Source organism: Dendropsophus ebraccatus, chromosome 3, assembly GCF_027789765.1.
Source record: "Dendropsophus ebraccatus isolate aDenEbr1 chromosome 3, aDenEbr1.pat, whole genome shotgun sequence".
Lineage (NCBI taxonomy): Eukaryota > Metazoa > Chordata > Amphibia > Anura > Hylidae > Dendropsophus > Dendropsophus ebraccatus.
Window position 1 is genome coordinate 15,941,103 of NC_091456.1, and position 25,098 is coordinate 15,966,200.

General features: G+C 41.9%; 1 protein-coding gene across 21 annotated transcripts in view; it reads right to left on the bottom strand.

Annotated features, from left to right (window-relative positions):
- Positions 1-25,098, bottom strand: part of RIMBP2 (RIMS binding protein 2) — a 312,677-nt gene that overhangs the window by 32,600 nt on the left and 254,979 nt on the right. For 14 of the 21 annotated variants that reach the window (XM_069960976.1, XM_069960980.1, XM_069960979.1 and 11 more), the window contains 4 exons: positions 17,528-17,674; positions 10,456-10,614; positions 6,448-7,146; positions 111-228 (listed from right to left, as the gene is read on the bottom strand). In XM_069960976.1, coding sequence (XP_069817077.1) covers positions 111-228; positions 6,448-7,146; positions 10,456-10,614; positions 17,528-17,674 — 1,123 coding nt within the window. The other 7 variants (XM_069960983.1, XM_069960990.1, XM_069960986.1 and 4 more) reach the window with 3 other exon arrangements.

Below are 25,098 nucleotides of genomic sequence, written 5' to 3' on the forward strand. Positions count from 1 at the left end.
TATATAAATACCAATAAAGATGATAAATTACAACATTTACAGAGAGTAAAGTAAAAAAAAAACAAAAGAAAACAAACACTTTACATAAAACAGCAGTCTAGCCAACTAACCAATAGATGGGACCATCATAGGTCGAGGTCTCTGTTGTATTGTACCACCATGAGTAAACCTCCGCACAGGGTGGTCGGCTCTCTCTGTCCTTCCCAATGTAGAGTGATTGCCTAGAAGCTAAGCATAAACACATTCAATTAGGCAAATCCCGTTTTGGTGCTGAATATTCACATTAGAAATTACAGCTTAAAGCAGAAGCTCTAAAGGCAACTAAACCGTACTTTTAACTGAAAGGTTAGCTGAAAGATAACAATATATATATAAAAACGGCATGAAAAGCTACTCAGATTTCATCGATTTAACTAGCTCCTTTCCTATTCTGTATAATGGCGTCACTTCCATTCACATCGGTGGTGAACACGCATTTTTTGCTTCCTAGTCGATGTGACACACAGAGAACGGACACAGACACAGTACAGAACACTGACTGAATGAAAAACGATAAAATCTTATATCCTCCTCTGGTTCTGCGGTTCACGATATTATAAACGCGAGATTGTATAAATCAATGTAAATAACCTGTCCAATATTTACTGTCATACTTCAGGACAGACATATAAGCAGATGATGCTGGAGGTCTGTGGCATTGGTAACCTGAATAGTGTGATGATGATGATGGAGAGTCTTAGGGTCCTATTCCACGGGCCGAGCAGGGCTCGATCAACGATGTAAACAAGCACCGATCTGCTAGATTGGTGCTTGTTTACTGGGCCTATTCTACGGCCCGACAATCGTTACCGATGTCCTTGCAGCATACATTACCTAGCAGGGCTTCTCCTCCGCTCCGTCTTCCTCCCGCGTGCAGCATCAACTCCAGAGCGGCCTGTCTAAGCTGTCAGACCGCACAGCCAATCACTGGCCGCGGCGGTCCCGGCCAGTGATTGGCTGAGCGGTCTGACGGCTCAGTCAGGCCGCACCGAAGCTGATGCTGCACGCGGGACTCGGGGAGGAAGATGGAGCGGTGGAGAAGCCCTGCTAGCTAATGTGTGGTGCTTCTCAAATCATCGGTCGCCACCGCGCATTGCTATTCCATGAAGCGATGTGCGATGGGTGACCGACGATTTTAGGTTTGGGCCTAAATAAACAATCATCGGCTGATCGCTTTCTCTATTCCACCGAGCGATAATTCGGGCGATTATCGCTCCGTGGAATAGGCCCCTTACCTATAGAGAAAATAGTAACGCAACAACTTAACGTATTATGGCAGATGCCTTAGCATCAACAACACTGGTCCCTCTGGATATGATGGGGACCACTTTATAAAAGGCATTTAAAGGGATTCTAAAAGTGTCTTTAACTGTTAGAATTTTGAAATATATTTCTATTTTTTTTAACCTGTATACTATTGACGGAAATGCATGAGATTTACACTTGTCCGCCATATTGTTAAAGTTGTTATATAGGTTTTTCAAATGAAGGCATAGCATTTAATGGAATCTGCACACTAAGGGGGGCATTTAATAACCCTTAGAGGACCGGGCCAATTAAAATTTTGGGGTTTTCGTTTTTTCCTCCTTGTGCTTAAAAGGCCATAGCACTTGCATCTTTTCACCTAGAAACCCACATGAGCCCTTATTTTTGTGCCACTAATTGTACTTTGCAATGACAGGCTGAATTTTTGCATAAAGTACACTGCGAAACCAGGAAAAAATTGAATGTGTGGTGAAATTGAAAAAACAAAAAAAAAGCCTTTTTTTCTTGTTTTTACGCTGTTCGCCCTGGGGTAAAACTGACTTGTTATGCATGTTCCTCAACTCGGTACGATTACAACGATAAGTAACATGTATAACTTTTATTTATTTGATGGCTTTTAAAAAGTTCTAACCATTTTTAAGAAATATATGGTCCATAAAATCGCTCCATTCCCAGGCTTATAGCGCTTTTATCCTGTGGTCTATGGGGCTGTGTCAGGTGTCATTTTTTGTGCCATGATGTTTACTTTCTATCTGTACCTTGATTGCGCATATGCAACTTTTTGATCGCTTTTATTACAATTTTACTGGTTTTGATGTGACCAAAAATGCGCAATTTTGCACTTTGGAATTGTTTTGCGCCTACGCCATTTACCGTGCGAGATCAGGAATTAAATTAATTAATAGTTTGGGCGAGAGGGACTGCTCCTCCGTGATCGCGGCAGTTCAGAGCGGGGTTAACAAGCGGCCCCCCCTATGAACTCCCCTAGTAGCGCCAGGATGTAGATTTATGTCCTGGGTCGTCTAGGGGTTAAACAGTCAGGGATAGCCTATAAATCGTTGCCTAACTACGCCACTGCAGTCAGTTCAGAGGTGCCCCTATGAGACATGAGCGCAGGCTTACCCTGCCCAATGGGAAAGATGGCTCTGGTGAGGCGGGCCTAACTTTTATCCTATATTCTGAACGCGACCTCCATCGTGAAAACTACCATATTAGATCAAGTAGAAGGTGATCATGTAGCATCAAAAATACCAGAATTGTCCCAGAAATTGTCGCAATAAGATTGTCAATCTCTTGCGGTTCAAAAATGATCAACACAGAAACATGCAACAACTATCAGGATAATTCCCTAGGATGCACAGCTATTTGACCTATTCAATGTGCTGTCCCTGGTGCTGAACATCGAGCTAAAGCCGTTGGATCCAATTGTTATGAACGCTTGAACTTACTATAACTTTTGAACCACAGCAAATGTTGCAAATCAGTTGTTAAGTAAAATCAGAAGAACTTTGACAGCACAACATTAGTAATATGCTCTTTGTTCATAAATATTTGAGCATTGTGAGGTCAAGGATAACATAAGAACTCGCTATACAAGATATCGGTGGGCACATGGTCCCAGTACATGGCTGTATCGCTATAAGGTTATGTTTACACACTGTAAAATGAAAAAGAAAAAAGGCAGTAAAATAGGTATACTAAGAGGCAGCTCGAAAGCATATTTTTGTTATGCACAAACATCCTCTTTAAGTCGTTTTTTACCCCCTATAGAAGTCAATGGGAGAGAAAGCAAACATATTTATGATAAAACCAAACGCCATTTAGCAAAACAACTGAAAATTTTCAATATGTCCTGAAAAAACCCAAACCCCAAAATGTCAGACGGTACGGTGATTCATATTTCTAGTATCTAATATCTGGCCGCAACATTTTTGAGCTAACAAAAACACCATGCTTCAGTTTTTGTACCTTAGACCTACTCCAGTCTCTCACACAGCTTTTCTTTTTAATTATTCATACAGTAAGTGGATTCAACAGGAAGGAGAGGTAGAAGTCCTTTCTTTTTATTTCCATTCCCTTTAAATCCACTTTTAGCTTTGTTTAAAAAAAAAAAAAAAAAAACTGAATGTGTGTGAAATCCAACTAATATTGATGCAATAGTTTTGTCACACAATCTTTTTCTTATATGTACATTTTATTATATGTTCCAATGATGTAAGATAACCATTCTTTCCTTTTTTGGATACTGGCAAATGACTTATCTTGAGATAAATCATAACATATCTATGAAGAGACTGTCAGTAAGTTTATGGTGTCCTTCCTACGAGTAGCATAAACCAGTGACAGAGAAGCTGAACAGCATGATGGATCACTTACATTGTTCTGTGCAGTTGATTCAGAGATATCCTTCTGAATAACATGGACAATAACTAGCCCTCCCTATTATGTGCATGTGCTCAGCAGTCCTGGATATTTATGAGCACCAGCACACTCTGGCAGATGACAGCTGTATATCAATGCTGTCTATAGGCAAACAGCTGTCAATCAGCAGCTGGGGGCAGAGTTAGTAGCACAGCCTAAAGCTGCACAGCGATATACAGAGCCGGATCCCGTTCCCCCTGTGTACTGTATATTCTTATATACAGTATATAGGAGGAGGCCATTGTGTCCAGCAGCCTATGCAGAGTTACTTTCACCACTCTTAGTACTAGTACCACAAGTGCTAGACCTAATAGAACTGCTCAGTGTACAGAAGGCGTTTCTTTATACTTTCCCACCTTTTGGATCCATTCTTGACTCTGCCATATGTTGAGTATGTCTAACAAAGATATTCATTAATAGAAGCAATGCTTTTAGGGGAGAATGTCTTTATAACAGACATCCAGTGACACATACTGTACCACAATGGCTTTCAGATTCTGTATGAAGCATAGTAATTGGAAGTATAGTACATTACAATGGATGTTGCTCCATAAAGACAGGTGCATGAGCACTCAAGCCCTGGAGATCACCAACAAAGAAATACAAATTTGGGCAAGGACTGTGTTTTTTTGCTTTGCTTTCTTAAAATTCATCAGATCTGTGTGAGGCATGACGTTCTGGTTGATAAACTCTGGCTTAAAAGAAAACAATAACTTGAATACTGATGAATTTATAGATCTGTAAAACTCAAGAATGTGAAATCCATTAGAAAACTGTTCATGTCCTGTTGAAGGGGCACCGTACTCCGGAGACTAAATTATTTTTTTTTATTTTTTGCTAATACACTGCTTAAAGTTATATAAAGTTATATTATATGATATTATATGAAGTTCTATTACATCATTTAAAAAAAAAATTATATATATTTTTATATATAATTTTATATATATATATATATTCCCAAGGATCGCCCACTGCACTCCAGGTAAGTAGCAAAAAACATGTACTTTATTTCATAATGATACAGCACCGCAAACGAGTCAAGTGAAACGTTTCAATGGCCTCCGCCGTCGTTTTCACAATTGAAAAAGACGGCAGAGGCCGTTGAAAACGTTGCACTTGACTCGTTTGCTGTGCTGTATCACTATGAAATGAAGAACACGTTTTTTGCTACTTACCTGGAGTGCAGTGGGCGATCCTTTGGAGTATACTGTATATTGGAGGTCTTGGTCAAGACTACCTGCAGGCACTCTGCTCAAAGATACAAAGACTATATATATATATATATATATATATATATATATATATATATATATTTTATTTATTTATTTATTTTTTTAATCTACCATTTGACTTCCGCAGTGTCAGCAGTAAGGGGTCGTCATGTGCTGCAGCTTTTGTACAGGGAGCAGTGATTGCTGTTACCAGTCGAGGCTGCCGCAGACAGCAATTGTGTCGGGGGCAGCCTCCCCCATGGTACTGTATCTAAGAATATAAGGTACATTGGGTGGCAGAAGAGCAGTGTCGCCCCTTACTGTTGCCCGACACGATGGCTGTGTGCTGCAGCCTCTCTGCAGTGAGTGGTGATTGCTATCAACCACTTTCTCAACTAGAACCAATAGCCCTGCTCGCTGCAGAGAGGCTGCATCACACAGCCATTGTGTCAGGCAGCCTCCCCTAGGGTACTCTATAGAAGTATATACAGTATACATGTGGAGTGGGACCCTTCTCTATATAGCGCTGTGTAGCAGCAGTTCATCAGAGCAGGGGATTGGGAACATTGGTGGCATCTTACTGCTGCCCGTCAACATCGCACAACCTATATGACTATATTAAAGCAAAAAAAACTAGAACATTCCAGTACCCCTACAAGTCATGACAGCCTTATAATTCTGATTGTGTGACATCTAAAAAAAAACGTCAAATCTCTTGAAGATCAGTAGGAGCTGATGAAGTGACTCAATACATTGAGGCCTAGATTCATCAATGTGTGTAAAATAGAAACTGGTGTAAACTGCCCACAGCAACCAATCACAGCTCAGCTTTTAGCTCTGGTAAAATGAAAGCTGAGCTGTGATTGGCTGCTGTGGGCAGGTTACACCAGTTTCTTTTATACACACCTTGATGAATCCGGGCCTGTGTGCGCATATCTGTAGGCTGTGGTGCTCAGTGTGGGCCCTCGTTGCTGTTGTATACTAAAACTTGGATAAAAGTATTTGTGTAAAAGCAAATGGGCACGTAATAAATCATATTCACACAAGGACAGACACCTGAAAGTCTAGCGAAAAATAAGAAATTTCATTCAAATTTTCCAATTTGGATGGAATCTTTCTAATCATTATCCTTCAGCTAACCCTTCATTAAAATTGAGTTTCAGTTGTCAAGGTAAAAAATAAAAAAAGTAAAATTAAAGGTTTGCAAATATACTTTCTCTTAAATAAAGAGACAAAACAGAAAGACAGGAAATTCTTTGCCACTACAAGCAAACAAACAAAAAGAAAAAAGGACAGCTTGGCCCCGAGCCAGAAAAGCATTGCTGACTAATAGACCTAAGGCAGAACATATTACAAGCAATCTGCAAACAGATCCCAGATAGAAGCCCATAAACACAATAAAAAAAGGGAATAAAAAAAAACTAAATATACAAAATAAAAATAAAAATGATTTTGCAAGCAGATGGCGAAAGGAGTTTTTTTTTTTTTTTTTTAATATTAAACACACCAGAGAGTTTTCTGTGTCTCTGTGAGAAGGCCTTAGATCTGCTGAGCTACAGTTTTTCTTATATACATCTGATTTCCGGCCCGGGCTGTCACTGTTATTTATATCCCTGACACATGGCAGTGCTTTGCGGTTTTCGGTTAGCCACTTGGAACCATTATCTACAAAGCCTGAACTGATATCACCAAAATCCTCCTCCACGCTGCTTTGCCTGGTGAGGGTTTTCCTGCGGGTCAACATTTGCTTTTGGTCTCTAGGACATACAAGATTTTCTTGCAGTGGAGTATTTCTAGCAACGGCGTTGCAGCCTTTCCTGTAATGGAAACGGGCTTCCTCTTCTTCGCTCCCACAATCCAAGCCGCTGTCTGGGCTCCTGGAGAGAGTTCCGAGTTTGCTCCCTTCACACGTAAGATCATCTGAGCACGGAGAAGCCCCATTAAACCTACACTTTGAGTAATGCCATGGACTTTGATGTCTCCCATCTGGACAACTAGCCCTCGGGACTCTATTAGATCTAACTACGGTTCCTCTTGCGCTATAAGCCATGCCTACAGAGGTCCTTCTGTGCAAGACCTCAGAATGTTCTCCACTTTCTTCCTCTGCCACTTCGGGAATACTGAACAGTTTTTTACAGTGAGGTTGCTGGGGGGAATAATCCGGCGGCTCCTTTACAGAAGGCTCTGTGGCACTAGTCTTAGACCACTTCGCAAGACAATACACAATAGAACAAAAGAGAACGGACCGAACCACAAAAGAATCGAAAACCACAATATCAAAAAACGTGTGAAGAACAAAAAAAAAAAGAAACAAAAAATGTGGAAAGAGAAGTAAGAGGAAGAGAAAGAAGAAAATAAAGACAGGGTTAGTTTTGGAGGCAATGGAAAACATAAGGCATGCAAGTTTACTCTGTGAAGGAAAGGTTCATGCTCTGAATGGGAATCTGTGAAAATAAAGACATGATTAGGAGCTTGGCTGGTGTCAGAGAACATAAGATCAGTACAAACAATGAGAGCTTGGCATATCAATGCTATAGTAAGAGTAGGACCATGCAAGGGGAGATGCTGCACACAGACAGCCATCGTGATGCTTGGATGCAGCACACATTGGATGAGACTGGTTAATGCTTGTCAGAAAGCCGGCCATATTAGTATTAAGGCAAAACATTCCCATTTAGTATAACACAAGTACAACAATAAGGTTGGGCCCTCTGGAAGACAGTTTGGCATCTATCTATCCATGGTACATTCCGATAGGTAGTAATATAACCCAAAGTCAATTCATCTTTCACACTGGTAAACCCGAGAAAATTATTCTGCTAATCGGGTACATGGTTTTGCCTATAGACAGTTATAGCAAATCACCGACAGACGACACACATTCAGCTTTACATAGATCTATACTAAATAAGGCCCAGATTTATCAAAGGGTGTAAAATAAGAGACTGGTTTAACGCGCCCACAACGACCAATCACAGCTCAGCTTTCATTTTACCAGAGCTGAAAGACGATCTGCGATTGGTTGCGGTTGGCAAATCTGGGCCAATACGTTTGACTAAAAGTGGATTAATAGCTTCTTTTTTTCGCTGTAGTTTCACTTAAAGGGGTATTCTGACCATTATAATCATGTCCCAGTGTATGAAAAATGTATATACTCAACCAATAGTATCATTTACCCAAAATGTATGTGTCTGAAGGCTTGATGGCCCCATCCACTTGTTCTGGTTTTACCTGGTTGGCACTGGTTGTGTCCATGTAATAGGATGAGCATGCACATTTTTTCCTGTATGAAGAGGAGGCACATGCGCAGTTCGCCATTCTGACTGTAAAGGGTGGCTGCTCACAATTCACCAGCCCTTACTCTATATCGGAAGCTCGGGCATACAGGAGAGGGCAGCTGAAAATGAAGTTAAATAGCGAAAAAGGCGGCAGTATGAAGTGCTAGACTGTATGTTCTGCCTTAGATCATCTGAGCCATGGAGGTGCCCGAACCCATATGAGCCGAGTGGAAGCACAGTAAGGCTTCATTCACATGTTCAGTAGTTTTTCAGGACCGTATATTATGTCTACAATTGTAGCCCACGATCCGCAAAAAATTCATCGGTCGTGCATTTTTTGCGGATGCACAAAATATAAGAAGGTGATAGTTAAATTAAGGTGATTTTTTGCGGATGTTACAGTTGTTTCTTCGTAAATATTACGGATCTGCAAAAAAAACTATGGATGCTCCCATAGACTTCTTTTGGCAGATCCGTAAAACAACGGACAGTGTGAATCGCCCAATAAAAATTTATGTGCCCTAAATTTGTCCGTAATTGCAGATCCAACCGTATGATCATTTTACATCTGCGATCCAAACATTCGATAAGTCATGATCCCTTGGTTACCAAATTTCAATGCTATTCTCCCCTTACAATGATGCTACTAGGAAAGAATATTTCTGTAATATGGTGCTGACCTGGCTTAGAAGGGCCTATAGTAGAGGTGAGCCAACTTTGAGCACGATCAGGTTTGTCTGAACCTGAAGGTGCAAAATTTCATTTCCAGTGGCTGCAGAAGTTGGATGCAGCCCTAAGGCTGCCTGGAAAGCATGGATACAGCCATAGGCTGTATCCATGTTTTCCAGGACTCCCTAGGGTTGTATCCAACTTCAGGAGCCACCGGTACGTAAATGACGCACCCTTAGGTTCAGACAAACCTGATCGTGCTCAAGGTTGGCTCACCTCTAGCCTATATCAGTGTCACCTTTACATAGTTTAGACCCTTTTAGGCTGCACATAAGCTTTATTTTACACTTCAGTGCATGTTCACATCCAAAAAGAAAAAAAAAAGCTGACTGTGCATTTCTGCGCCTAGAAAATAATTATAGGATATGTTCTCTGGAAAACGAAATTACTGCATTTATAATGGTCGTTCATACTTGAAAGACTAGCTAAATATTAACAGAAAGTTAAAAATAGACTGCTACACGGTGTCGGTCTACAACCAGCTCCAGCATTTAACTCTATAAACCAAGATTAGACAACAGGTGCTCCCTAGGTCAGGGGTGTCAAACTCACTGCCCTCCCTACAGCTGTTGGAAAACCACAATTTCCATCATGCCTGGAAAGCCAAAGCTTTAGAGATGGCTGTCCAGGCATGATGGAAATTGTAGGTTTGCAATAGCTGGATGGCCTCAGTTTGGACATCTTTGCCATCTTCTTCACCCAGAAATTGAGGCTCCTTTAAAGTCTTGTGGCCGATGGAACTAAACAAATGTGGTGGTGATACGTGCGCGGTTGTCTCTTGCGTTCTAACCATTATGGACCTATAATTCAACTAGTGAGGCATCCTGCAGATCTATACAACTGTATATGTCTACTTGCCAAAAAATAAGGTTCTCTCTGCACCAATGGCCTCTTACTTGTACGAAGATGAAAATAACCCTAAGTGTCCAAGAGACAACACATATTGCATATTTCTACCGTAACTAGAGTAACTTATCTCACTAGAGTAACTTATAAAACAATAAAATAGGAAGACACCTACTTAGGATGATCACCTCTCCATGTCTCCGGAAGACACCTACTTAGGATGATCACCTCTCCATATCTCCGAAAGACACCTACTTAAGATGATCACCTCTCCATATCTCCGGAAGACACCTACTTAGGATGATCACCTCTCCATGTCTCCGGAAGACACCTACTTAGGATGATCACCTTTCCATATCTCCGGAAGACACCTACTAAGGATGATCACCTCTCCATATCTCCGGAAGACACCTACTTAGGATGATCACCTCTCCATGTCTCCGGAAGACACCTACTTAGGATGATCACCTCTCCATATCTCCGAAAGACACCTACTTAGGATGATCACCTCTCCATATCTCCGGAAGACACCTACTTAGGATGATCACCTCTCCATATCTCCGGAAGACACCTACTTAGGATGATCACCTCTCCATATCTCCGAATACCACGTAGGTTTTGGAAACTCTATCCAACTGCTTTATGATAGCCAGTCCTCTTACCTTAAGTGTATTGTGGGAAGTAACACTGACACGTCTCCTGCCTCCATCCTCTAGCTGCATCTCTGAATACAGTTCCTCCTCATCTTCCTCCAAGATGTCTGATAAATCAGATCCCCTACTGCTTTCCGTATGATAGTCATCCCCAGGACAATAGTGCGGCTGATCAGTTCAAACAAGAAAAACACAGGTTATCCTCTCATGTTCGGAGATGGATAAGACACAATCAAATTATTTATCATTTACCAAATTAAATTTTCGGGGAAAATTTTGTCTTTAGAAATGAGCACAACTGGAGCATGCTCGAGTCTGTGAATTCTGGTGGATGAAGAAGTTTGATGCAGCCCTAGGGAGTTCGGGAATACATGGAGGCAGCCCAGGGCCATTGGCTGTATCCATATTTTCCCGGACTCCCTAGGGCTGCATCAAACTTCTTAAGCCAACGGTATTCAAATGTCGAACGATCAGACTGGAGCATACTCCAGTTGTGCTCATCTCTTGTCATCATAAAAATGCAACCAGGTCAATAGTATCATTGCTTTCCTTTATGTGGCCATAAGATTTATGGCATAGGTGAAGTTGTGGTCTTCCACAATCCATTGGGGTACCGCTGGTTACTGATGAGTAGGCAAAGTAGGAGCCTAACTAGGATATCAATGAGATGGTGGAGCAATTTATGGATTAAAGAACATGATGCTGCATTGGTTACAGATTGCTCACAGTCTCACGAGTGCTTCCCATTAGTGGACTGGTATGGGAATGGCACCTGACACAAAGGGGACATCTCTGTGTAGAGAAACATGTCTGATTTGAGGTGAGGTATGGTACGTGGAGGAAAGACGCAGAAGCTAGACATGGAGGGGCCATTAAAGGGGTTATCCTGTGCTACAAAAACATGGCCACTTTCTTTCAGAGACAACACGACTCTTGTCTCCAGTTCAGGTGCAGTTTGCAATTAAGCTCCATTCACTTCAATGGAACTAAGCAGCAAAACCTGCACCTAAGCTGGAGACCAGAGTGGGGCTGTCTCTGGAAGAAAGTGGCCATGTTTTTGTAGCGCTTGATAACCCCTTTAAGTGGCCCTGCAATGAGAACTGCATATGTAGAGGGGATATGGGTGGATGGAAATATGAAGCACGTACAATAAGGTAAAAATACCGGATCGGATCCTGTTAGGAAGGTGGCATACGAACCAGGGCGCTCTGTCGGACCTCGCAGAAGCAAGAAACCCCTCCGGTAGATGGCGCAGGTATGCTCAGAAGTGCTTGAGAAAAGCCCTCCCGCATTAGAGGGCAGAAACGCGTTGCCACCATTAAAATTATTTGGATTATATCACGCTGTTGCTTACATACGCCCCCTTGAAGGTATTGATCACCTTCGCCATCTACCAGAGGGGTTTCCTGTTTCTGCGAGGTCCAACAGAGCGCCCTGGTTCGTATGCTGTTCTACTCACAGCCCTAGGTTGGTGAGGTTCACCTGATGTGCAGGGGTGATTTTCTGCTAAAGTTAGTGTGGTGCCTAAATTGCACAACCCTAAAAGGTGAGTACTGGGGGACACCTGTGTGGTAACCCTAGTATACACTGTCTTGGTGCCTGATGATATTACACCCAGAAGCGCCCTTCTGTTTTCTTCTCTCCTAGTGTTAAGAAGGTGGGAAACCCCAAGAGGCAGGGAGAAAGCAAAATCCATTAAGCTCAGGGTGCACTATAGCCCTTCTTCCCCATCCTCCCCCCTGGACCTCCCTTATCTTTGAGTATGTTCTTTCTCTCTGTATCTTTGAATGTAATTTGTGGACCAGTGTTGAGTGTGTTCTAAAGAATATCAGTAAGTTATATTTTATTTATTTGTCCTACAGTCGGTGACTTTTGTTTGATTATTGACCACAAGGTTCTTTTTTATTAACCCCTAAAGGACCAGGCCAATTATCACTTTTGCGTTTTCGTTTCTCCTCCTCACCTTCTAAGAGCCATAACACTTTCATTTTTCCACCTACAGGGCCATTTGAGGGCTTGTTTTTTTCAGGAGCAGGTGTACTTTGTAATGGCATCTTTTAATCTGCCATAAAATGAATGACAGAACCCCCAAAATATCATTTATGGGGTGAACTTGGGTCAAAAAATGCGATTTCACTAATTTTGGGGGGCTTTTTTGTGTGCAAATAGGCATATTTAAAATGGCCCTATTGTAACTCCTATAGTGCATTTATTTTTTACCCTACAGCGTCGTATGGGGTGTAATTTTTTTGCATCATAAACTCTAGTTTTTATTAGTAAAAATTTTTTCTACATGAAATGTATTGATCGCTGTTCATTAATTTGTTTATACATAAAATGTCATTAACCACTTAAGGACCGGGCCAATTTTGTTTTTTGCATTTTCATTTTTTCCTCCTTGTGCTTAAAAGGCCATAGCACTTGTATTTTTACACCTACAAACCCACATGAGCCCTTATTTTTTGCGCCACTAATTGTACTTTGCAATGACAGGCTGAATTTTTTCATAAAGTATGGTGCAAAAGCAGGAAACAATTCAATGTGTGGTGAAATAGAAAAGAAAAAAGCATTTTGTTTTTTTGGGGGGTATTTGTTTTTACGCCATTCGCCCTGGCGTAAAACTGACTTGTATATATGTCCGTCAAGTCGTTATGATTACAACGATATATAACATGTATAACTTTTCTTGTATGTGATGGCTTGTAAAAAATTCAAACCATTGTTAACAAAAATATGTTCCTTAAAATCGCTCTATTCCTTTTATCCTTTGGTCTATGGGGCTGTGTGAGGTGTCATTTTTTGCGCCATGATGTGTTCTTTCTATCAGTACCTTGATTGAGCATATTCGACTTTTTGATCGCTTTTATTACAATTTTTCTGGTTTGATGCAACCAAAATTCGCAATTTTGCACTTTGGGATTTTTTTGCGCTGACGCCATTTACCGTGCGAGATCAGGAATGTGATTAATTAATAGTTTGGGCAATTACGCACTCGGCGATAGCAAACATGTTTATTTATTTTTATTTATAACATGGGAAAAGGGGGGTGATTCAGACTTTTATTAGGGGAGGGGGCTTTTTATTAATAATAACACTTTTTTTTACACTTATACTAGAAGCCCCCCCTGGGGTTAGGGTTATTCCCCCCTGGGGGACTTCTAGTATAAGCACACTGATCTCTCATTGAGACCTATGCAGTATAGGATATACAGCATAGATCGATGAGATAGGCACTCGATTGCTTCCGGCTGCAGCAACCGAATGCCGAGCTGGGATCAACGCCATTACGGCGCAGACCCCGGACGGCAGACCCCGGACGGCAGCAGACACAAGGATCGCTCCTCCGGGACTCCGATCTTCGCCACTAGACACCAGGGAACGGCTGCATCAGGTAATCGGATGCAGCTGATTGATTACCTTATTAGCGGGCACGGCGATCGGACCGTGGACGCTAATAGCCGCGGTCCTGGGCTACATGCCGCACCCGGGACCGCGGCTGTTCAAAGCGGGGTCGCCGCGCGGCCCCGCTCTGAACACCCTTAACGACCGCAGGACGTAAATATACACCCATGGTCATTAAGGGGTTAAAAAAAGCAATCTCAGCATTTTTTTTTTACCGCTTAATGTTCACGCCGTTCACCGTGCGGGACTTTTATTGTTCCATTTTAATAGATCAGTTGATTACGCACACTACAGTATATTATATGCTAATTAACTTTATTTTTATGTGTTTTATCTATAAAATGGGAAGGGGGGGGGGTGATTTTCACTTTTATTGGGGGAGGGGCTTTGGCGTATTTTTTTAAACTTTTATAAAAAATTTTTGTACCCTTAGGGACATTATTACATTAGATTACATACACTGATCACTACTATGCCATAGCATTAGATTACATACACTGATCACTACTATGCCATAGCATTCGATTACATACACTGATCACTACTATGCCATAGCATAGCAGGGATCAGTGTTATCGGTGATCTTCTGATAGAGCCTGCCTGTGGCCGACTCTATCAGAAGATCAGACTGCACAGAGGTAAGGATTAGACCTCCAGCAATCAGGCCATGCGAGGGGGAGTCCCGATTGCTAAGTGACCGGAGGTGCTTATACTTAAACGTTGCGGTTGCAGCGTTTAAGGGGTTAATGGCGGGCGGCTGCGCGATAGCGGGGGCCGCGCCATTGAGGGTGAGGTCCTGGCTGCAGATAGCAGCCGGTCCTTACCGACTATGAAGCGAACTCAGCTCGTGAGCCCGCTCCACAGCCCGGGACCCCAGGGGGGGTGTACATTTATGCCCTCCTGCTTTAAGGCACAGGCAGTGGGGGTGTAAATGTACACCCATGGTCGTTAAGGGGTTAAAGGGGGACAGATACCCTGACATATCTGTTATTTTTTAAAGAGCCCCACCAAGAATTAGGTGAGGTTTGCAATTAAGCTATATTCATGTCAATGGCACAGAGTTACAAAACCTGCACCCAAACAGGAGATGTGAGTGGTGCTGTCTATGGAAGAAAGTGGCCATGTTTCTGTAGTGCTGGATAACCCCTTTAAAGCGACTCTGTACCCACAATCTGACACCCACAAACCACTTCCACCTTCGGATAGCTGCTTGTAATCCAAGATCTGTCCTGGGGTCCGTTCGGCAGGTGATGCAGCTATTGTCCTAAAAAACAACTTTTAAACTTGCAGCCCCGTGCCCAATGGGAGTATCTGTGCTCTAACTTTGGACCACCCCTCTGTACCTCCTCCCCACCCTCTTTATCAGTAGGAATGCCAATGAAACATTTTCTCCATGCTGAACATAGCACAGGTCCTTAACGACCCAGCCCATGTGCCCCCCACACAGGTGGGGAATAGGAGGCAATCTGCCTGGAGCATTCCTAATGATGAGTTGTTTTTAGGACAATAACTGCATCACCTGCCGAACGGATCTCGGGACAGATCTTGGATTAAAAGCAGCTATCCGAAGGTACAAGCTGTTTGGGGGGTCAGATTGTGGGTACAGAGTCACTTTAAGAATACAACAATCTCAGCAACAGAGTCTCTGCTGCTTACAAGAAAAGCATGTTACATATACTGCGGCAGCTGAGCGTAAAAGTCGAGTAGTGCCTCTTACATTGCCATCTTGGTTCCAACCACAATCACAGACTATCTGCGTTCACAGTCTGCTAATGTAGGTCAAGATAACTTAGTTGCATTTAGTTCAAGTAATTCCTGTGACATCTGTCTGTACCTAAAATATTAAGCAGAGCACTAGATGTGCTGGTGCTATCATATTCCACGATCTGTAAATCGCATTGTCAGACTGATCATTTCGGCTTCAGATTCATCACGTTGCGGCAACGGCGACTAATCACTGGTTAGAATCCTGACAAATGTTACATATTCCTAATTGAATTACACAATTATTACCATGATAATTTACCACCAATTAAGTTTCATCCCTTTTCCCAGTTGCTTCTTCTCCAGAAATGCTGTAGCCGACAGATGAAAAGGGGCAGATGTTTTACTCATTACGTCTCAATTAAGTCTCTATTTGTGGCCCTCGCAATGATTCCGCAGCAAGCTTTGGTGGAAAAGATCAATCGGGAATCTGACTCTCCAGTGCAAACATGGCGGATGTCCGTTCTAACGTGCGGGGGGCGTTAATATGGAAATCCAGCTCTGCATTAGGGAACGGTTTGTGTGACGTCTTAATTTTTACGTAACGGGAAAATTACCATTTTTTTTTCTTTATTATTGTTAGTAATTTTTTTTTTTGTTTAGATTATAAAATATTCCTGAAATCTTGCAGGTTTCATTCTGGCCACTAAATCTGTCAAGATGGTACTTAAAGGGGAACTCCAGCAAAAAAAAAAAAAATCTTTTAAATAAACTGGTGCCAGAAACTTGTAATTTACTTATTATTTAAAAACTTACTTACTATTATAAATCTTTACTTACTATTAAAAAATCTACAGTCTTCCATTACATGTATGTCCTGAAGGACGTGGTGCATTCTTTCAAGTCCGGAGAGCAGTAGACGTTTTCTATGGGGATGTGCTGCTGCTCTGGACAGTTCCTAACATGGACAGAGGTGGCAGCAGAGAGCACTGTGTCAGACTGGAGAGAATACGCCATTTCCTGCAGGACATACAGCAGCTGATAAGTACTGGAAGACTGGAGATTTTTTTTTTTTATAGAAGTAAATTACAACTCTCTGGCACTTTGTGACACCAGCTGATTTAAAAGAAAAACATTTTGCTGGAGCATCCCTTTGAGGTCCTTTTAAACTAGCTGATTTCTTGGCCACAGGCCGCTGCAAACAAGCGAGAGCGGTGTTCATTTGTAGTGCCTTCACATTGCAAAAGAAAGATCGAGAGGTCAGACTGAACGAACAATCCTTATATTGTTCATGCAGCCCTGAAACTGACAGCACAGATATGTATATACTATACATGTGCTGACAGTTTCCAGATCACACAGCAGTGTATACTTAGCGATCTGGCATCCTCTTCTCTGGCTTTCCCATCCAGCCTCTGTGTCTTCAGCCCCCTTCCCTCCTTGGGCAGTCAATCATTCTGGAGGAGGTGGTGGCTTGAAGAAATGGGAGATTTGGGAAACAAGATGCTGGATCACAGCAGCAGCCACTAGGTAAGTATGCACTGCTGTGTGATCTCCACAAAGGATTACACAAGATGTGTGGCCAATAACAATAAGTTGTGAAGCATGTTCTACAGACATGATCAGCCTAGGATCGGGCATTTTTCCCGTCCTCAGCTGATCACTCTTGCTTTTACACAGGATAATAATCACACCAAGGTTTATGCATCCAACTTCTCCAGCCACCAGGGGTCAAATGCTGAAGGTTTGGGTTTGTCCAAACCCGAATGTTCAGCAAGTTCACTCATCGCTAGTAACTGGTCATGGAGATCCCTAACAGTGACAGCAGTGGCCCCCATGTCTACTTCCCCATGATACACACTGCGTGACTTTAGGACCCAGCTCACAGTTAATGCATCCACTAAGATATCAGATAATAAATATTTTAGTTATTTCTCAGTACTTTTAGACTTTTTATCTTAAATTGACAAATTACCTGTTTCCCAAGCTCAGAGCCTTTAAGAAACTCATCAACAGAAGCTCCTTTCCTTTTGATGTGCGGAGAATCATAACCATCCTCTTCATCATCCGAGTTATCATGCACTGCATTACTCCTCTCACTGAACAGGTTCCTCTTCTCATTCTGAGGTGAACGAAACCACAATTAGCACATATATACTGTACAGTGACTACAACAGAGCATACAGAGCATACATACATACATACTGTACAGTGACTACAACAGAGCATACAGAGCATACATACAGGGGCGTAACTACCACTATAGCAGCCATATCAGCTGCTATGGGGCCCGCCGCATCAGGGGGCCCCATGGCCTGCTCCTGCAATACACTGGGCCCCCTGAGCCGTCATCATTTGCAGCACCGGGTGGCCCTGCTGGTCTCCTGGGTTTTGCAAATGTCCCTTTAACTGCAAGCACTCCTGACCAGAGCTAGCAGTTATGTAGTTATGACTTCACTTGACCGCAATCAAAAGTTTGCTATGGGGCCCAGCCATTTCTAGTTACGCCCCTGCATACATACATACATACATACAGTACAGCTACTACAACAGAGAATACATATACATACAGGTACTACAACAGAGAATACATACATACATACATACAGGTACTACAACAGAGAATACATACATACATACATACAGGTACTACAACAGAGAATACTTACATACATACATATATACAGCTACTACAACAGAGCATACATACATACATACAGCTACTACAACAGAGCATACATACATACATACATACAGTACAGCTACTACAACAGAATACATACATACATACATACAGCTACTACAACAGAGCATACATACATACAGCTACTACAACAGAGAATACATACATACAGCTACTACAACAGAGAATACATACATACAGCTACTACAACAGAGCATACATACATACATACATACAGTACAGCTACTACAACAGAGAATACATACATACAGCTACTACAACAGAGCTTACATACATACATACATACATACAGTACAGCTACTACAACACAGCATACATACATACATACAGCTACTACAACAGAGCATACATACATACAGCTACAACAGAGCATACATACATACAGTACAGCTACTACAACAGAGAATACATTCATACATACAGTACAGTTACTACAACAGAGCATACATTCATACATACAGTACAGCTACTACAACAGAGCATGCATACATACATACATACAGCTACTACAACAGAGCATACATACATACATACAGTACAGCTACTACAAAAGAGCATACATACAGTACAGATACTACAACAGAGAATACATACATACAGCTACTACAACAGAGCATGCATACATACAGCTATAACATAGCATACATACATACAGTACAGTTACTACAACAGAGCATACATACATACATACAGTACAGTTACTACAACAGAGAATACATACATACAGCTACTACAACAGAGCATACATACATACAGCTACAACATAGCATACATACATACAGTACAGTTACTACAACAAAGCATACATACATACATTACAGTTACTACAACAGAGCATACATACATACAGTAGTTACTACAACAGAGCATACATACAGTAGTTACTACAGAGCATACATACATACATACATACATACAGTACAGCTACTACAACAGAGCATACATACATACATACAGTACAGCTAATAGAACAGAGAATACATACATACGTACATATACAGCTTATACAATGGAGCATAAATACAGTACAGGTAATAGAACGGAGCATATATGCATGTAAGACAACATTCACTCGCTCTGCAATGAAAGCCGAGCTCTGATTGGTTGTAATAAAGAGATTTTTACTATAAAACAGCACAATAAGTTCCTCCCTCTGAGTAGTTCACCACAAATCAACTGGTGCCAGAAAGTGCCAGAGATTTGTAATTTACTTCTAATAAAATCTCAAGTCTTCCAGTACTTATCAGCTGCTGTATGTCCTAAAGGAAGTGGTGTATTCTTTCCAGTCTGACACAGTGCTCTCTGCTGCCACCTCTGTCCATGTCAGGAACTGTCCAGAGCAGGAGAGGTTTTCTATGGGGATTTACTACTGCTCTGGACAGTTCCTGACATGGACAGAGGTGGCAGCAGAGAGCACTGTGTGAGAATTGAAAGGATACACCACTTCCTGCAGGACATACAGCAGCTGATAAATACTGGAAGATTGAAGATTTTTAATACAAATAAACTACAAATCTCTGACACTTTCTGGCACCCGTTGAGCTAAAAGAAACATTTTTTGGTGTACTACCCCTTTAAGTAAAAAATCATTGAATAAATATTTTAAAAATAATAACTAGTAAAACTTTATGCAGAATACTTTATAAGTGACTGACAGATGAGGAACGTGCATCCACTGAATGAGTCAGGACTGTTCACAAGGGAACAATTAGCGATGACTAAAGGGCTGAGTAAGACCGCCCACTGGATTATGTTACATTATATAATCTATAGTGATATAAATATGTTTAGGGCTGATGCATTTTCTTCCTATGGCTGTACAGGCTCTGTGTCCTCCTTCATACCCTATATGTATATGTACTCCTACATACCCCATATACACACTTACTCCTTCATAGCCCATATGTACATGTACTCCCTCATACCCCATATGTCCATGTACTCCTACATACCCCATATACACACTTACTCCTTTATACCCCATATGTCCATGTACTCCTTCATACCCCATATGTGCATGTACTCCTTCATACCCCATATGTCCATGTACTCCTTCATACCCCATATGTCCATGTACTCCTTCATACCCCATATGTCCATGTACTCCTTCATACCCCATATGTCCATGTACTCCTTCATACCCCATATGTACATGTACTCCCTCATACCCCATATGTCCATGTACTCCTTCATACCCCATATGTGCATGTACTCCTTCATACCCCATATGCCCATGTGCTCCTTCATACCCCATATACACATACTCCTTCATACCCCATATGTACATGTACTCCCTCATACCCCATATGTCCATGTACTCCTACATACCCCATATACACACTTACTCCTTTATACCCCATATGTCCATGTACTCCTTCATACCCCATATGTGCATGTACTCCTTCATACCCCATATGTCCATGTACTCCTTCATACCCCATATGTCCATGTACTCCTTCATACCCCATATGTACATGTACTCCCTCATACCCCATATGTCCATGTACTCCTTCATACCCCATATGTGCATGTACTCCTTCATACCCCATATGTCCATGTACTCCTTCATACCCCATATGTACATGTACTCACTCATACCCCATATGTGCATGTACTCCTTCATACCCCATATGTCCATGTACTCCTTCATACCCCATATGTACATGTACTCCTACATACCCCATATGTGCATGTACTCCTACATACCCCATATGTCCATGTACTCCGTCATACCCCATATGTCCATGTACTCCTTCATACCCCATATGTCCATGTACTCCTTCATACCCCATATGTCCATGTACTCCTACATACCCCATATACACACGTACTCCTTCATACCCCATATGTCCATGTACTCCTTCATACCCCATATGTACATGTACTCCTACATACCCCATATGTGCATGTACTCCTTCATACCCCATATGTCCATGTACTCCTACATACCCTCTATGTCCATGTATTCCTTCATACCCCATATACACACGTGCTCCCTCATACCCCATATGTGCATGTACTCCATCATACCCCATATGTGCATGTACTCCATTATACCCCATATATCCATGTACTCCTTCATACCCCATATACACGTACTCCTTCATTCCCCATAAACACACGTACTCCTTCATACCCCATATGAACATGTACTCCTTCATACCCCATATGTACATGTACTCCATACCCTACAGTATATGTCCATGTACTCCTACATACCCTTTATGCCCATGTACTCCTTCATACCCCATATGTCCATGTACTCCATCATACCCCATATGTCCATGTACTCCTTCATACCCCATATACACGTACTCCTTCATTCCCCATATACACACGTACTCCTTCATACCCCATATGTACATGTACTCCATCATACCCCATATGTCCATGTACTCCATCATACCCCATATGTCCATGTACTCCATCATACCCCATATGTACATGTACTCCTACATACCCCATATACACACGTACTCCTTCATACCCCATATGTGCATGTACTTCTACATATCCCATATGTGCATGTACTCCATCATACCCCATATGTACATGTACTCCTACATACCCCATATACACGTACTCCTTCATACCCCATATGTGCATGTACTCCTACATATCCCATATGTGCATGTACTCCTTCATACCCCATATGTCCATGTACTCCATCATACCCCATATGTACATGTACTCCTACATACCCCATATACACACGTACTCCTTCATACCCCATATGTCCATGTACTCCATCATACCCCATATGTCCATGTACTCCTTCATACCCCATATGTGCATGTACTCCTTCATACCCATTATGTCCATGTACTCCTTCATACCCCATATACACACGTACTCCTTCATACCCCATATGTCCATATACTCCTTCATATCCCATATGTCCATGTACTCCTACATACCCCATATGTGCATGTACTCCATCATACCCCATATGTGCATGTACTCCATCATACCCCATATGTCCATGTACTCCTTCATACCCCATATACACGTACTCCTTCATTCCCCATATACACACGTACTCCTTCATACCCCATATGAACATGTACTCCTTCATACCCCATATGTACATGTACTCCATACCCTACAGTATATGTCCATGTACTTCTACATACCCTCTTTGTCCATGTACTCCTTCATACCCAATATGTCCATGTACTCCATCATACCCCATATGTCCATGTACTCCTTCATACCCCATATACACGTACTCCTTCATTCCCCATATACACACGTACTCCTTCATACCCCATATGAACATGTACTCCTTCATACCCTATATGTACATGTACTCCATACCCCACAGTATATGTCCATGTACTCCTACATACCCTCTATGTCCATGTACTCCTTCATACCCCATATGTCCATGTACTCCATCATACCCCATATGTCCATGTACTCCATCATACCCCATATGTACATGTACTCCTACATACCCCATATACACACGTACTACTTCATACCCCATATGTGCATGTACTTCTACATATCCCATATGTGCATGTACTCCATCATACCCCATATGTACATGTACTCCATCATACCCCATATGTCCATGTACTCCATCATACCCCATATGTACATGTACTCCTACATACCCCATATACACACGTACTCCTTCATACCCCATATGTGCATGTACTCCTACATATCCAATATGTGCATGTACTCCTTCATACCCCATATGTCCATGTACTCCATCATACCCCATACGTACATGTTTTCCTACATACCACATATACACACGTACTCATTCATACCCCATATGTCCATGTACTCCATCATACCCCATATGTACATGTACTCCTACATACCCCATATGTCCATGTACTCCTACATACCCCATATGTCCATGTACTCCATCATACCCCATACGTACATGTTTTCCTACATACCACATATACACACGTACTCATTCATACCCCATATGTCCATGTACTCCATCATACCCCATACGTACATGTTTTCCTACATACCACATATACACACGTACTCATTCATACCCCATATGTCCATGTACTCCATCATACCCCATATACACACGTACTCCTTCATACCCCATATGTCCATGTACTCCTTCATACCCCATATGTCCATGTACTCCTTCATACCCCATATGTACATGTACTCCTTCATATCCCATATGTCCATGTACTCCTTCATACCCCATATGTCCATGTACTCCTTCATACCCCATATGTGCATGTACTCCTTCATACCCATTATGTCCATGTACTCCTCCATACCCCATATACACACGTACTCCTTCATACCCCATATGTCCATATACTCCTTCATATCCCATATGTCCATGTACTCCTACATACCCCATATGTGCATGTACTCCATCATACCCCATATGTGCATGTACTCCATCATACCCCAAATGTACATGTACTCCATCATACCCCATATATCCATGTACTCCATCATACCCCATATGTACATGTACTCCTACATACCCCATATACACACGTACTCCTACATACCCCATATGTGCATGTACTCCTTCATACCCCATATGTCCATGTACTCCATCATACCCCATATGTACATGTACTCCTACATACCCCATATACACACGTACTCCTTCATACCCCATATGTCCATGTACTCCATCATACCCCATATGTACATGTACTCCTCCATACCCCATATACACACGTACTCCTTCATACCCCATATGTACATGTACTCCTTCATATCCCATATGTCCATGTACTCCTTCATACCCCATATGTCCATGTACTCCTTCATACCCCATATGTGCATGTACTCCTTCATACCCATTATGTCCATGTACTCCTCCATACCCCATATACACACGTACTCCTTCATACCCCATATGTCCATATACTCCTTCATATCCCATATGTCCATGTACTCCTACATACCCCATATGTGCATGTACTCCATCATACCCCATATGTGCATGTACTCCATCATACCCCAAATGTACATGTACTCCATCATACCCCATATATCCATGTACTCCATCATACCCCATATGTACATGTACTCCTACATACCCTATATACACACGTACTCCTACATACCCCATATGTACATGTACTCCTACATACCCCATATACACACGTACTCCTACATACCCCATATGTGCATGTACTTCTTCATACCCCATATGTCCATGTACTCCATCATACCCCATATGTACATGTACTCCTACATACCCCATATACACACGTACTCCTTCATACCCCATATGTCCATGTACTCCATCATACCCCATATGTACATGTACTCCTACATACCCCATATACACACGTACTCCTTCATACCCCATATGTCCATGTACTCCTCCATACCCCATATGTACATGTACTCCTACATACCCCATATACACACGTACTCCATCATACCCCATATGTACATGTACTCCTACATACCCCATATACACACGTACTCCTTCATACCCCATATGTCCATGTACTCCTTCATACCCCATATGTGCATGTACTCCTTCATACCCATTATGTCCATGTACTCCTCCATACCCCATATACACACGTACTCCTTCATATCCCATATGTCCATGTACTCCTTCATACCCCATATGTACATGTACTCCTTCATATCCCATATGTCCATGTACTCCTACATACCCCATATGTGCATGTACTCCTTCATACCCCATATGTCCATGTACTCCTTCATACCCCATATGTGCATGTACTCCTTCATACCCATTATGTCCATGTACTCCTTCATACCCCATATACACACGTATTCCTTCATACCCCATATGTCCATGTGCTCCTTCATACCCCCTATGTCCATGTACTCCTTCATACCCCATATGT